The 16671-nt window shown below is 37.0% G+C and overlaps 1 protein-coding gene across 1 annotated transcript in view; it reads left to right on the top strand.

Moving 5' to 3' along the window:
- Nucleotides 1-946: 946 nt before the first annotated feature.
- Nucleotides 947-16671, top strand: part of NYAP2 (neuronal tyrosine-phosphorylated phosphoinositide-3-kinase adaptor 2) — a 288126-nt gene continuing 272401 nt past the window's right edge. The window contains exon 1 of the mRNA XM_065927627.1: nucleotides 947-1167. Within this exon, the coding sequence (XP_065783699.1) occupies nucleotides 947-1167 (221 nt within the window). The remainder of the gene's footprint in view (nucleotides 1168-16671) is intronic.

Genomic DNA, 16671 nt, shown 5'->3' with positions numbered 1-16671 from the left:
GTGGCTCAGGTTTTTCATCCTTCAAGTAGTAAGGATAATCAAAATTTCCATTGCTTGAATGACCAGAAAAAAGTATTAACATAGTTCTGGTGATCTATGATTTTTGAGTTATAGTATGAAGCCATTTTGGAGAATAATGGAGGACCCAAAAGAGATTATTTCTAAGTCAACTTATATTAGAAAAATGCATTTCCTTGGTAACTGCTCTATTTTGCATGAATTGTTCAGATTCATAAATCTTAACTTTAAATGGCAAGGAAAACACACAATGAGAAAGTTCATTCCAAATTGTTACATTTTTTAATTTGAAAATGAACAGAAAAGTTGCTATTGTGTTCAAAAAAAAATTAGAGCTTGACTCTAATATGTCTTATTAGCATATGAACACATTTTTGAGAAACAAAATCATGGCTGTTTACATAGTGTGGTGTATGCATGCTCAGTTGTGTCCGACGTTCTGCTACCCCATGGACTGTAGCCCACCAGGCTATTCTGTCCATGGGATTTCCCAGGCAAGAATACCAGAGTGGGTTGCCATTTCCTTCTCTAGGGGATCTTCCTGACCCAGGGATCAAACCTGCATCTCCTACATTGGCAGGAGGATTCTTTACCGTTTGTCCTACCAGATATGCCCATAACCTATGTTATTTTTCCCCCAAATGTTTACACCTTCACATCACCCTTCAGTTCAAGAGCTTTGAATGTTGATTTGTTCATTTTGCTACTTTGAGGAAAGTGTTTGCTACCCAGGAAAAATTCATTTAATATTTGCTTTCAACATGCAACTGTGATTTCTAATGAGACATTTTCTCCAAGTAGACTCTACCATAGTCACTGGAGTTTGGGGCTGATGAGATATTAGGAGAATAAGCAACACCTTACTTTTACCCGCATCTCTGATGAAAGTGAAATGTGCTCTCATCCCACAGGAAGTGTTCCTTTTCACATGAAATCCTCCAAGATGATGAGCTCCAATCCTGAGGAAGACCCTTTGGACACGTTTCTCCAGTACATTGAGGATATGGGGATGAAGGCCTATGATGGCTTGGTTATTCAGAACGCATCAGACATTGCTCGAGAGAACGATCGCTTGAGAAACGAGACAAACCTGGCCTACTTGAAAGAGAAGAATGAAAAACGCCGAAGACAGGAAGAAGCAATAAAACGGTAAGTATAAACAAAAGTGTCCTGAGTGTTGCTCACTCCCAGGAGTTTGTGAGTCCTGGGAAGACTCTGATGTTGTCACCTGCTCAAGAAGGGGTTTGCCAAAGTTAGACTTGAAAAGACAAAGTGAAAATGTCTCCTCACCTGTAACAGAAAACAACCCACCTTAGGGACAGGACTCTTGTCTTAGTTAACAAAAGTTGTTTACATCTGTGTTATGATTATGGAGGTGCAGATGGGATGAAGAAAAAATTCAGTTTCCTTTAAATAAAAGTTCATACTGAACAATCTCTTGATAAAAGTTTAAGGGAACACACACTTATTTAATGTTTAATGAAAAATGCCTACCTTTAAAGGTCTTTGTATCATTCTTATCTTATAATAGAGTTCATCTTTCTCTGAAAAGACTTGTTAATAGTTAGACTTTTGTGAGTTTCTGAAGTGGAAGCTTCAGTGTGCGGTCGCTATGCAGAGTTCTGTGGCTATTACATCTCTTGCCTGGTACTAAGTGTCCCAGCTTTGTTCAAATGAAATTACTTTTATGCTTCAAAACCTACCTGCTACATGCAAATGAGCCTCAGTTGCAGCCTCCAAACTGAGGCTACATTTTCCAGTGTATTGAGATCAAAAGAAGGGTACACAACTTTTGATTTTTCCAAAAAAATGTTCAGCATTTTCTGAGTGTATATATTATAGGGGTACAGGTAGAAATGTGTGTTTGATGGAGTCCTATTTATTCAATGAAGTACATTTATTAAGGGCAAAGAGACAGAATTCAGGAAATTAATCCATCAATTGCCTGGATAACTGAATGATAATAGTAAGCTCTCTTGATAGTTGGTGGATTTTTCATCTAATCTGAAATTAATCCTTTTGCTTATTCTCTGTGAACACTATAATATGAAGAAAAAGAAAATATTCTTTTAAGGTGGACTATTCATTCTTACGGGCTTCCCTGGTGGCTTAGGCAGTAAAGAATCTGCCTGCAATGCAAGAAACTGGATTCAATCCCCGGGTCAGGAAGATCCCCTGGAGAAGGAACAGTCTACCCACTTCATTACTCTTGCCTGGAGAATTCCATGGACACAGGAGCCTGGCAGGCTATAGTCCACAGTGTCACAAAGAGTTGGACATGACTAAATGGCAAACATACACACACATACATTCATTCTTATAAGAAGCAAAGTAAGGATGCACTACTCCAATCATTTAATGACTGATGCAGAAGAAGAGGGAGAGAAACAGGGAGAGAGATTTGGAAACAAAAGTATAGAAATAACTTTTCTAGAGGATCATTGTGAAAGAGTGCGATCTTTTTCTCTGGACTATTAAAATGGAAATCCATTCTATTACCAAATGCCCAAATATTTATAAAATTGCTTGCTTCATAAACATGTTAATAATTGCATATGCTTTTTGTAAGATGCTGTTTATTTCTACCCAGTTTTAGTTGACATCACAGGTTCCTTTCTTACAATAAATTTTTTTCTGCAAAGTACCTCTGATAAACTTCTATATGTATATGAACATTTTAAATTACTTCTGTGAGTCTAATATTTCTGAAACTCAAACAAAAAAGGAAACTCATGATTTTTTAAAAAACTTCATATATAAAATCTAAAGTTTCCCAATCTTGCCATTAAAACTCATGAATTCATTATTTTCTCTAAGCATAGGGACAGAATTATTTGCTGAATTCTTCTATTAGACTACACAGAGCACCCACAGTGTGCTTATCTCTGTACTATTAGATTCTGTGTTTCATCAACAACCTTCAGAAAGTTTCTATCTAAAGCTCTATAGATGTTAAGACAGCAAAAATGACTCATTCTTAGGTGGTAAAGTGTTCAAAGAGGCATAATTCCAAGAAGTCTATAGCTCAGGGAACAGGAATAGGAATTTAGGTAAGTGGCTGTGCAGTTCTTAGAACAGAATCTTAAGCCAAATTATTGCTCAATAATTACTAGGTCAAAAAGTTCGTATGAGTTTTTCCATAATGTCTTATGGAAAAAACCCAAATGCAGTTTTTGGGCCATCCCAATAACTTGCTGTCAAATATATTCATTGATTGGTAAAATATTTATTGGAATTTTACTGAATGCCAGGAAATGTTCTAGGTTTTCATGTGTGTGTGCTAAGTCGCTTCAGTCGCTTCTGACTCTTTGTGACCCCATCGACTGTAGCCCACCAGGCTCCTCCTTCCATGGCATTCTCCAGGCAAAAATACTGGAGTGGGTTGCCCATGCCTTTCTCCAGGGGCTCTTCCCAACCCAGCGATCGAACCTGCATCTCTTACGTCTCTTTGCATTGACAGGCAGATTCTTTACTACAGGCGCCACCTGGGAAACCCTAAGCTTTTATGAAATATCAATGAACAGAACAAAGTTCCTGGTTATAAAAGACTACATTCTGAAAGAAGGGTAAAGGAGAGGCAACATGAAAGATATGTTTAAATAAATGTATACAACAGGTGGTAACAGTTTTTTACCCTGTAAAACAAGCCAAGATGAGGAAGATAAGAATAGATTCCAGGGAAGAACTCTGAGATCCTGCAACATCCGAGCAGGAGTATGAGACACTGGGAGCCTGTCGCTGGAGACATGGACCACATGTGGCTGTCTATGGCAAGGGGTTCTCGACAGAGGACACAAAGTCTGGTGTGCTCCAAGGGAAAGGTGTCCTGTTGTGACCGAGCAAATACTGAGGTTGGGGGCGGTAATTTAATTTCAGACTGGTAGTGGACCATCAGGTAATACAAAGCCTTATAAACACTTATGTTTTACTCTGATAGAAGAAAGATTACAGAAGATTTTTGAGCATAGGAATGACGTGCCCTAACTGACGATCTCACAATGATGACTATGGTATCCATGGGTTGAATAAATGGATGGGGTATAACTGGATGCAGGGAATTCAGAGAGAACTTTTGCAGTGATGCATGTGAGAAATGGTGGTCATTTGGAGTAGGGTGATACTAGTAGAGGTGTCATAAAATACTAAAATTATGAGCACCATTAGAATTTTCTAACTGGTGAGATGTAGACGTAGAATAAAAGAAAGAAACTGAAGATGGTTCTCCAGTGTGTTTTGCTGTTGTTCTGGGTTCTGTTGTTATATGTTGGTTTTATCCGAGACAACTAGAAGAATGATGCTTACACTTAATGAAGTGCTAAAGATTTGAAGAGAAGTAAGTTTAGGTTGAATGGTGGGGGAATGGGAGTTCAACTTTCATCGCCAATGTTGGGAGTCCTTTTAGATATTCAAATGGAGAATTCTGGATGGGCAATTGGATCCAGGATTCATGGTAGAGATCAAAGTTGGGGATGTTAATATGAGAGTCACAGATATTGCAGTCAAGAGTCTAGTTAAGAATCCCTAGGATCTAAAATTAGATAGAATAAAAGCACCCAGGACAGTTCCTTGGGGGCATGTAATTGCTTACATAAGAGGAACAGTAGAAGAATCCAGTAAGACGAGGTAGTGAGATAAGAGAACCACCAAAGTGGGTGTTGCATCAGAATGAAATGACAAAAGGGATTAAAGAAGAGAAATTTTATGGTGGGTCAAATATATTGAAGCCTGAGGATTGAACGATGCTTTTTACCACATTGGTGCTGACCAGAAAAGTTTTGGTGGAGGGCTGGGGACAAAACCCAGTGGTGTTATGTTCATGAGAGGATGAAAAAATAGGAATTGAAACAAGGAAGAAAATGTGTGTGTGTTAATCGCTCAGCCATGTCCAACTTTGTAATCCCACGGACTGTGGTCCTCTGGGTTCCTCTGTCCATAGGATTCTCCAAGCAAGAACACTGGAGTGGGTTGCCAGTTCCTTCTCCAGGGGATTTGCCTGACCCAGAGATCAAACCCAGGTCTGCCACCCAAGGAAGAAAATAATAGAAAATTATCGTAGGGATTTTTGAGGTTAAATAAAATTCACACATACGGAGAGTAGTTGAAGGAGGAAGAGAGGTTTATGGTGTTCTGTTTCCCTGCTTTTTTCCTTTAAGAAGACAGAAAGCTAGCTTATTTGAAATGCTGATATAAATGATTACAATAGAAAGGGAAATGTTAATGACTTAGGAGAGGGAAGGAAAAATTACTGTGATTATGTCCTTGAGTAGGTGGGAAGGGATGGGATCTCAAGTGTTTCAGATTGGAGCACAGACTGCTCAGCCACAATGCATGGGTGACTGAACGATGAATGAACGGATGACTATTCCTGCGTGAAGCAGCCCCAAACCTGGCTCCTCACGCACCATTTTATTATTGTACCATAGCCGTCACACGTGCTAGGAATCAAAAGATGTAGTATGTCTCTTGCTATCAGTAACTTTTACCTACTCTCTCCTACAGCCTTTCATCAAATATTTTTCTGGAATTTAAAGTGTAAATATTTTTGGAAGGAGCAAAACACTAATAAAATCTCCTAAATTTGGAAACTTTTCAGATGATTTTCTTTTTTCGTTTGTTTTGCTTTTTGTTGGAGTACAGTTGATTTACAATGTTTCAGGTCCTAAGCAAAGTGATTAAGATATATATGCATGCATACTAAGTCGCTTCACTGGTGTCTGACCCTTTGAGACCCTGTGGACTGTAGCCTGCTAGGCTCCTCTGTCAATGGGATTCTCCAGGCAAGAATACTGGAGTGGGTTGTGAGAACGTGAGAAGGCGTGCGAGGGTGTGCAAGGATCTTCCTGACCCAGGGATCGAACCTGCATCTCTCTTTTGTCTCCTGCATTGGCAGGAAAGTTCTTTACCACTAGTGCCACTTGGGAAGCCCCTTATATACCTATATATATATTACATAAATATTACATATATATATAATATTCAGATTCTTTTCTATTTTAGGTTATCACAAGATATTGAGTGTATAGTGATATACTGTGATATACAGTAGGTCCTTGTTATTCATCTATTTTATATTATATATATATATATATGTACTCAGATTCTCTTCTTTACAGGTTATCACAAGATACTGAGGATAGAGAATAGTGATATGCTATGATATACAGTAGGTCCTTGCTGTTTATCTATTTTATATATAATAGTGTATACATTTTAATCCTAAATTCCTAATCCAAAATCCCCTCCTTTCCCCTTTGATAGCTATAAGTTTGTTTTCTGTGTATGTGAGTTTATTTCCATTTTGCAAATTAAGCTCATTGATATCACTTTTTACATTCCATATATAAGCGATGTCATACAATATCTGTCTTTTTCTGTCTGATTGACTTAGGATGATAGTCTCTAGGTCTATCCATGTTGCTCTGATCGCTTTGTTTTATAAAAGCAGGGCTCATGAGCAGTGTGCAGGAGATCTGGGTCCAATCCCTGGGTCAGAAAGATCCTCTGGAGGAGGAAATGAGTACCCACTGCAGTATTCTTGCCTGGAGAATTCCATGGACAGAGGAGCCTGGGGGGCTACAGTCCATGGGGTTGCAAGGAGTTGGACATGACTGAGGGACTAACACACACAAATGTGCAGTGTGGGGACATACATAGAAGTTTCTGGATGATGCAGTGGGAGGAACTGGAGAATCACGAAAGGAGCCAGAACAGTCATGACTGGGCAGGAGGAGGAGGTTCAAGGCCTCCCTGTGTTTGGGATGGGGCTCTCAAATTATTCCATCTCAGTACCTGCTGAAATGGTCAAATTCAGTTTATATTGTTCGTATGGGGACAAATGTTCTGGGATTCTGAAAATTAAAGGATATAATAAATTTTAAATATTATATAGAATATTCTCATAGTACGTTTTTAGAGTTGCTTCAACTTTGCTAATAGGAAGTTCATTTTTAAAATTTTTGAAAACTCCTTAGCAAGATTCTGGTCACACAGGCATTTTGAGGTTGCAGAGATGGTGACCAAGACAGAATATCCACATCTAAATTTCACATATATTTTAATACTTTTAACATGCAATTTATGTTGTTATACATAAAATTCAACATGATATTAATGAACACAGTCTAATCAATTAAAATTCTTTGTCACCTCTGCTGAATGCTTGCTTTAATATATACTGTGATTTAATGTAAATGCTGAAAATCTAAAGATGGGGCATGTTTGACCTTGAAAAGGCATTGATGATAATTCTCTGTGAAATATGCCAGTTGCAATTTCAGAAATGTGCAGACTGCCAGGGATTGCTTAAAAAATGGAAATAGGATTTCCTGTGATTGACCTTCTAGATCACATATGTGCTGAAATGCCTTTTGTGTTGAAGCTGGGAAGCTTAAAACACTGAGCTCTTAGGAAAAAATCTCCTCATCACATTCTCAGTGTTCCAAGTCACTTGGACTTTCTGAGCCCAATTACTTATTTTTAAACTAAGTTGAGCCCATATTTTGCTACTAACTTCCTTATATTTTCACTTCCATTTCTCAAATGGGATTTGACTGAAAAATCTTATTGGATAGAAAATTTTAAATAAATAAAAAGTGATTCTCAGTACTTTACTCAACAGCTCCAAATAACATTTGGTGGGAAAGAGAGAGAAAGATTCAAAAGGCGAAAAGTTAATGGAGAATGAAAAAATATTCCAGTAGCTCATCATTTCTGCTATGTTAAAATTCTAATGGTTTTCTGCAGGCATTGTTAAATGAGATTTCTTTTTCATTAAAAAGAATCAGAAAACAAACATGCAAAACCTATCATTTCAGACTAGTGAGATCACTTGAAGAATGTTAGAAAACTCTAGTTTGTTACACGTGTGGGTGAAGAGGGATGTTTAGGACACAAGGATAATAGATATATTGAACCATTGACACACACAGGCACTAATCATTAAGGGGTGGCAACTCACAAATGAGAACAGGCTGGTTACAGACACCAGGTAAAGCAGTACTTATGTGTACCTATTAATGTAAGATCTCCTTTGAAGATTCACTCTACCAGTAACATCAAGAAGAGCAATAAAAAGATCTTCTGGTAAACCCAATGATTCATGCTTAGGCTTGAGGCTTCTCTCTTCATGTGAATTTTTTCTATCTGGATTCTGGAATTCATTCTTGCATTGTCTCATTTTACTATTAGTAAAATGATTAGTGTTTTGCAAACAATATAGGACATATCCTTTATTTCAAAAAAGCTCTTGGAAAATGTGTTCCCAGTACATATCTTTCTAAGTACGTTTTCTATTAAAGAAAGGGGTCAAATTTTTTTTCTAATAAAACAAATGCTACATTAGTGAAATTCCCCCTAACATTGCAAGTCTGGAAGACAGCTCTAGATTTTAGCAAAGTGGTTCTGACACAAAGGACTACTTAGGCTGATTAGGAATGTCTCTATTCCCTATGGATGCCCTCGAGGGATCTATATAAGGTTATGTTTCCTCTTTTAAAGTGACAGTCAGAAACAGAATTAGATTAGTTACAGCTCCTTTAAAAAAAATACATGCAATTGTATATTAAGATATATACTTGGGAGCCATTTATATTTGAAGATTTCAGTATCTCTGTTAGTGAAAAGAAACAAAGGGCCAGGAAAGTTCATCCTTTAGACAAAAGAGAAAAAAAATAACTAAAAATAAAATTAAAGAAAATATTTGCTTCCTATTTACTAAAGCATTTCTACTTAGAAAGCAAATGACTGTGATACCAAAATTTAGAATTGGTTGCTATTTGAAATGATTACCCAAAGACATAATTACATTGAGAGCTCTTATTAGAGAAATGTTAGTAGTTACATAAATCCTCTTTAGATTGTTATGGCTTCTGGAATCATACTGATGATTTGCAGCAGAAGACTTTATGGAAATAGGGAGCATTTACTGAAGAGCATTTGAGTGAGAGAAATATCCATTCAGTGCTATGTGAATAGTCACGGATAGGTAATCTTATTAGGTTTGACTTAATTGCAGGTATGTGGGAAATTGAAATGCCCTGTTTGTGCATGAAAATTGATATTCACTTTGTTGAGGTGAAGTGGAGACAGTTAAATGAACCAGAGTTCAGAAACACTACCATGTCAACTTTTAGGAATACTCTAGTGTTAGCCTTAGAAATGACTCTACAGGCAGCTCTAGCGCCAACGCTTAGAGCATAGGAAACAAACCCACAAAGCCTTCAGCCATATTCATCTATCTAGAACGAAGTCCAAATCTGCAGCGTGTCAGGGTCGTGCCGGAATGAATCAGCTGATCTGATCTGATGTGAATTTCTGACCTAATTTTTCTGTAGGACTCAGGGCTCAGCCAGAGAAAACAAGGTTAATGTGTTTATAAGGGGGTGAGATTAAACAGTGGACAGTATCTTAATAACCCTCTCTAATTTCAGCTTCCTCTTGTGTTTGTGATTAATTCCAATCACTTTTCTATTAATCATTTCAGAGGACCACAAGCTGCTTTGCTTAATATTTTTTTTTACTGTTGTTAAAATAGTGCATCTAGATTTCTTTCTTCAAAGTTTAAGCAAGATATCTAGACACTGGAGTAATTTTTATTATAATACAAATTTATGTGGCTATTTTTAATTCATAGGACCCTACGATAAGAATAAAGAATTCAATAATTTGCCTCATCCATCCTTCACTGCTCTTTACTGAGCCAGAAGCCAAAGCTACAAGGGTGATCCTAAATAAATTGATTTATTAAAAATGTTCTATATTTCCAATGCTGGAAGGGAAAGTTAATATTAATGAGCTTGTATCTAAGGACACCACTTATGCTCATTAATATTAACTTTGCCCATTTAGCCTAAGGACTAAATTTGTCCATTTTGGTTGTTTTACCAGTTCACTTTGTAAGTCAGAATGGTGTCTGACTGCTGGCCTCCTGTTTGCAGTAAGGGTTGTCACAGTCCTAAGAGGATTTATACTAACATCAGTATTCATCTTTCTACAATTAACATTGCATCTATATTTGTAATAGAGGTGATTGTAGGTTTTTCACTGTCACCTGTGAGGGCACTCAGAGGTCACATTAAGAGGGACCTTTAATGGCTCAGGTTAAGGTAAGATTTTATTCTTCTTATGTACCTTTTGGAGAGTATTTATCCCTCTGGTTGTTGCAACTTTAATTACATCTGGGACCTAGCGTTGACTTTACATTTGAAGAAGCTCAGTGTCTGTTCTGTATCTGAAATAAATAGACAGATGTTGGCAAGAGGAGGAGCTTTTTAGAACACAATCCCATGTGCGACTGTCAGTCAGCCTGAGAATTAAGCTCTTATGCGGAGGATATCACAGCAAAGAATGGACCTTTCAAACATCCAAACCTACGGCTACCTGAATCATTGAAAAGAAACCCATTGGAAAGTATAAGGTAATCTTTCTTTCAAAAGAAGTGTTAAATATTTAGAGATGGTTATAGATTAATGGGGCAATAGTTTTTAGTTTAAAGCTGTTTTTTTATACTCTCAGGCTATCAGAGGATATTCTCAATCTTTAAGCAAACATAGCCTTTGGAAAAGGTTCAAAATTCCAGACAGGGAAAAGAAATTATTATGGAGCTAGGGTATGAGTCAGGGGACTTTTGTAACTACTAAAAATGCAATATAGCTTAGAGAACATGTCTAATGTAACAAATGAAACAGCTACAGCATAGGCTGAGCATGCTAATAAAATAGCTCCAAGGCTTCTGTCCAACTTTGACATAGCCTGAAAGAAAACATCTTCATTATAAATGTATGGGTCACCTTGAAATTAATTTTAATCATGCACTGATAGAAGGAAAATCAAGCTCCTCTCCCAAAATGAATCTCTGCTTGAAACACATGCCTCTGGAGAAAAGTTATTCTGAATAACAGTCATATTTGGAAGTACAGGACAGAATATTCATAGCCATGCTACAATATGAATATAACTAGCCTGCCAGGAAGCAGAGGGAACAATATTTTTTAAGAAAAGCATTTTCATTAAGAGGCACAAGGAAGCTATTTTAAAAATAAAAAGACCAGCATTTAAAATCCATTATTTTAATTAGTAAATTGCATTTTAGTCTCTGATTTGGGACTAAGTATACCACTCAGCATATCCTGATGTTTGAATAAGAAATGAAGTGGTTCAGCAGTGAAGAAGAGCTTTACAAAGAAGACTTGATAATTTTCTATCATGGTGGCATTTATATGTGTTGTGCAGTATTTTGTTCCTATATAAAGTTTTTCATTAAGCATTTACTGGATGTCTATCACAACTCAGGTATAGTTCTAGGTGCTTGGGATAAAGCAGTGAACAAATAGTTTTAAAAAAAAAGCTTATCCTCATAAGATTTACAATCTGGTATGTGTTGGGTGAGAGAGACAGACGATAAACAAGTAAAGTAGAGAGTAAGTTAAAATTTGATGAGTTATGTGGAATAAAATGAAATAAGAATATTGAAGCCAAGGATGTGGATGAAGAAGGCAGGGGTACATAGATGGGCCAGAAAAAGGCTCACTGTGGATGTCACACTGTGGATGTCACTGACCATCAAGGTCACTGTTACTCAGTTGAGATGGGATGAGGATTTGTTGAAGGGTTTGGGAAGAAAGAATGCCATAAACTGACTCCCAAATAGAGAGGAGGCTCATTCTGGCTGCTCAGTGGTGCAGGAGCATCAGTTGGGAGATTGTAAAAACCATCATGAGGAGGACAGATGGTGGCGTGGACCAGAGCAGCATCGCTGGACAGGGGGGAGAAGTGGTGAAATTGGAGGTGCATTTTGAGGGTAGAGTTGATGAAATTTGGAGACAGATTGGCTGTGGGGTGTGAAAGAAAGATAAAGTAAGACATTACTAGCATGGTGAAGACAGCAGAAAAGGGGTTTTGGTGAGAAAGGTTTGGGCATATTGAGATTTCTCAGGCTTTTGATAGTTTGTTGGTATTTATGAGAATTTCATGTTTCATTTTTGATGTTTTGTGGGTATGGGATTGAAAATTTGCATAGAAATTTGAAATACTTTTATAAAACTCGAAATTGTATACACACATTTAAGTCTGAAGAAATTTTTTTTTTTTTTAGTGTTTATTCAGCAAAGGGCAAGTGTGTAGATTAACCAGAGAAAATGAAAAATTGCCTGAAGGTCTCTGCCTTTGTGCAGATTTAGTGGAGTAAGTGATCTCAATTCTAATAGCTATGTGACCCACACTTTCGGATGCTTTCCAGTTAAGACAGAGAGAACCACCCTCATTCTATAATTTTAGAAGCAAGATGAAAGGCAGGTGTAGACAGGCAGAATACTCGACATTGTTAAAAAGTAAAAATGCTCTAACAGTGGGTGGCTTTGGCCATGTTTGTTTATGGCCTTTTTGAGATGATGGAGACAGATAAGTAGTTTGTTAACTGATACCCATGGGACATTTTCCCTGTCCTGAGGTATTTCGATAAACCAGGGTTATCATCCTGTTGTAAGATGTAAATTCAGAGTAAAGTTGTGTGTGTGCTGGTGGGCAGGGAGTAACGGTGTGTGTGTTGGGCCACAGGAGAGGATAACTAAGTAGTGGGAAAATCCTGGTGCCCCGATGGAAGGTAGGATTGGTTTCCTCTACTTTCTAACTAAGGTGAGACCCATAAAGGGGTCCTTAATCCTTAAAGTGACATTAACTCACTTGTTAATTATAAATAATAATATTCCCTTTCTTGTACTGTTAAGAGAAATAAAGATACAACTCACATGGAACAACCAGTGGAGTAGTCAGTGTATCATAACTGCTTAGAATTGGTAGCTGCCATTATTGTTAGTATTATTATTATCATCACTATATTTGCCTTCACAGTTAACATTATGACCTTCATCTTCATCATATAATATAGCTACATTAATAATGACATACTACACCAATTAAAAAAAAATCTATCTCCATTTAGGTAGAAAGCAACACGAGGAAAGAAATTGGACTGTTTGCTTTGAGTGATTGAAATGACACATATACCCAGATCTCAAATGTGAATTTCTTCCTTTTGTTTCATCTTCTCCATGTACACATATTTTTGTTTCTTCTCCTAAAATAGTTAAAATTATATGAGGGCTGAAAGATTTGGGCACAGAAATAGATTCAAAAGGGTGCACTAATTGGTAGTTTTAGTCTTAATTATTAAACTGGTTTTTAAGAGCAGCGAAGTTGCCTTTTGTGTGTATTGTTTTGAAATGTTTGGCATATAAGATTGTATCAAACTTAGTCCATTCACTGATGATCTATTTCCTATAGGAACAGTAAATAAGCTAGCATAGTATGCGATATTTGAAACGTAAATCATTAATGAATTTCCAGATATTTACAGGGAACTACCCTGAAAGCTTTCCCTCTTGGCATCTGAGCAGCTAAATTTTGACTTTTTTCATGGAAATTCATACTTTCTGTGAAGAAACTGCTTATTACCCTTGGGCTAAAGCTAAACAAAGAAAGGAATAATGACTCATGAAGATAAAATGACAACTTAATGTCTACAAGAGATATAAGCTAAAATATTTTTTAAAAAATACTTTATTATTTGATTTCTCTTCTGGAGAGCAACATGTTTTCAACATGGCACTGTAAATACTGCTAAAAGATTTCAGCTTCCTATTATTTTGAGACTTACTCGGGAGACTAATCACATGAAAGCCTCCACCTGCCCTTCACACCAGGAAAGAACTCTTCTTCCTTTTAAACCCCTTGATGCAGTAATTGTGACTCTGACCTGCCCAGCCCTTTTTAAAAGAGAACCAGAATTGCATGCAGACACTTGAGCCTTTGAGAATTTTCCTAGAGGGATTCTTAACCTCCTAGGATGCTTGTTTTTAGATTGTTGCACCCTGGTGGCTCAGAGGGTAAAGAATGCGCCAGCTATGAGGAAGACCTGGGTTCGACCCCTGGGTTGGGAAGACCCCCTGGAGGAGGGCATGGTAACCCATTCCAGCATTCTTGCCTAAAGAATCCCATGGACACAGGAGCCTGGTGGGCTACAGTCCATGGGGTTGCAAAGAATCAGACATGACTGAGCAGCTAAGCACAGACACACACATAATTTAAACAAACTTTAAAAATGCTCTGAAGCCTGCTACAATACACAATTGAAATAGTATTTGTTTTGGAGATAAATGATGAAACAGGACTAGATATCATTTGTTGAGCAAGTTATTTTATAGATCATTTTTAAGGAAACATTGTTCTTTCAGCAGCTGGCACTTTATTTTGTTTAGGGAGAGATAGCATTTTGTGATTTACACACAAAAAAAGAAAACAGTAATGGAGAACTTTTTTGAAAAGACAATGGGGAGACATGTTTGTAGCAATGAGAAGATGAACAGACTCTTCTCTCAAGAGAAGGGGGATGACTTCCTTTTTTACCCTCCTCCCCTACCAAGTTTGAAATTATATTGTAGGGAATGTTTGATCACAGTGAGACTAGAATCTGAAATAATTTACTTTTCTGTTATCTTTAAAGCATTTTAGAAAAAACTCATTATAATGGATAAACATTATTCTCTTCTGCCTTGTGGCCTCTGGATAATGAAGCAAAAGGTTAAGAGGTGGGTAGTTTATGACTTTTCTCACGATTTTTACAGAGCTCTTTTTGAAGGTTCAAAACCTCAGCAAATTCCAACTCTCAGCAGATCAGTACAAATAACATCTTTTTAGAAAGAAATTCCATGCACTTTGCAACTCTTGTTAGTACAGACACATTCATTTCTAGAAATTAGTTCTTTCAAATGCCAAATTTCAGTTAGATTATGTGTTTTTGATAGAGTTTTATTTTTATTTTTCCTTAATGTCTTTTTAGGATTTTAATTGCTTTCCTTCGTTCCTGTGTTTTATAATACACTTCAATTCCAATCGGGTGTGTGTGTATGTACGTGTGCTTTGTTCAGTTTGTGCACAATTATTTTTAAAAAGCCTAGGTATTTCAAATAAAAATAGAGGAGAGAAATACATTTTCAAAACATGGTACATGGTTCAACAGATTAAATGGAATAAAGAGCGATGGGGGAGGGGTATAGAAAATGACTGCCTAGTAAAAGGCTTTTTAGCAAATCATACTGAATCTCATTAATAAAGAATACGTCCACTAGAACCGTACAATCAATCTGCCATGTGCATTAGTGATGTCTAGCCCAATTCAGGTAGATAAATTGTTCCCTAAATGTTGGTCGCCTGCCACTCAAAACACAATACCGATAATACATGCCATGCTGAATTTCCCCTGACTCATGATGAATTTTTTCACAGGTTAGACTGGGCTAAACGGGCGAAAGAGAAGAATGATGTGTGTCTGAATGAACGCAACCACCAGCAGCCAAAACGATAGATAACTGGACAGCGAAATAAGAGAATAGGATACTGAACCAATCTGCCAAAAATAAACTGACAGGGAGGAATCCAACGAAATATCATTGGCAAAAGTGTCAGTTAAAAATACAACCAGAAAAGTGTGCAGTCAATATAGAGCTTGCAAAGCCAGATGAGAGCATTACTGTAGTGTAAAGAGATCCATCATGGAAAAACAGGCCTAAGATAAGGAAGATAAAAGGGAACAGGAAACACAGTAACTAGATACTTCCATGAATTTTTTTCAATGAATACTTTAATTACAGTATCTAGTCTGGTTTCTACCCATGAACAATTCTATTTACTGATGAATACCGCAACTAACCTACTTCCCCATAGCTCGCTGTCAGAGCATTGATTAATATAAACAGATACTTTTAAAACATCTTTTAAAATTTTATATGGGAATATAGTTCATTTACAATGTTGTATTAGTTTCAAGTAGCAAAGTGATTCAGTTATATAGATACATATATCTATTCTTTTTCACCTTTTCCCCCATATAGGTTATTATAGAATATTGAGTAGAGTTCCCTGTGCTATATGGTAGGACTTTCCTGATTATCAGTTTTACACATGGTAGTGTGTCTATAAAACAGGTACTTTTTAAAGACATGGTATAATATGTCTTTGTGAGACTCTGGTTTGAATTGATAACATGTAATTTTTCTGAAGAAGTTCATCAGTTTTACATACGATCTGCAAACAAAAGCATTCGATTTCCTACCTATAGTTGAAGGGAAAGTCTTCTATCACTCCTTACAAGATTAAAAAATCTCTAAGGAGATATCATGCATGTAAGAGAGCATTTTGAAATGAGGTGGGAACACTAAGCCTGTGCTGTCCCATGATTGCATTAAAGTGGAAGAATGAAAGATTAGGCTGGTATTGGGTTTTAGAAGAATGCTGCTTGTGGATTTGTCATTAATGCTGTGACCCTATCTGCCCAAGCCTTTCCATTTCAATGTGACTTCGAATTCTAAAAAGAAGTCAGCTTAAAGGTGTCAACACAATCCCCTGTCTAACTTGCCTTCAGCAAAGAACCTCTATCTTTAATTTAACACAGTTGGCAATCTTGGTTTGAGACAGACTGTGATTTAGTTAACATGAAAACAGGATGACCTCTGTCACCCCAGAGTTGAATGAGGAGCTCAGCCCAGGCTTGATGGCATGTATGAACTATTGTAGAAATGATAACCTGGGAACAAAATGAAATGGGCTCAATGAACATGTAGAAGAATGGACGTAGCCACCCTCTTGTGGCCTGAACTCTTC

Source organism: Muntiacus reevesi, chromosome 3, assembly GCF_963930625.1.
Source record: "Muntiacus reevesi chromosome 3, mMunRee1.1, whole genome shotgun sequence".
Taxonomy (NCBI): domain Eukaryota; kingdom Metazoa; phylum Chordata; class Mammalia; order Artiodactyla; family Cervidae; genus Muntiacus; species Muntiacus reevesi.
The sequence above is the reverse complement of the archived record's forward strand: the minus strand, read 5'-3'. Positions and strand labels throughout refer to the sequence as shown.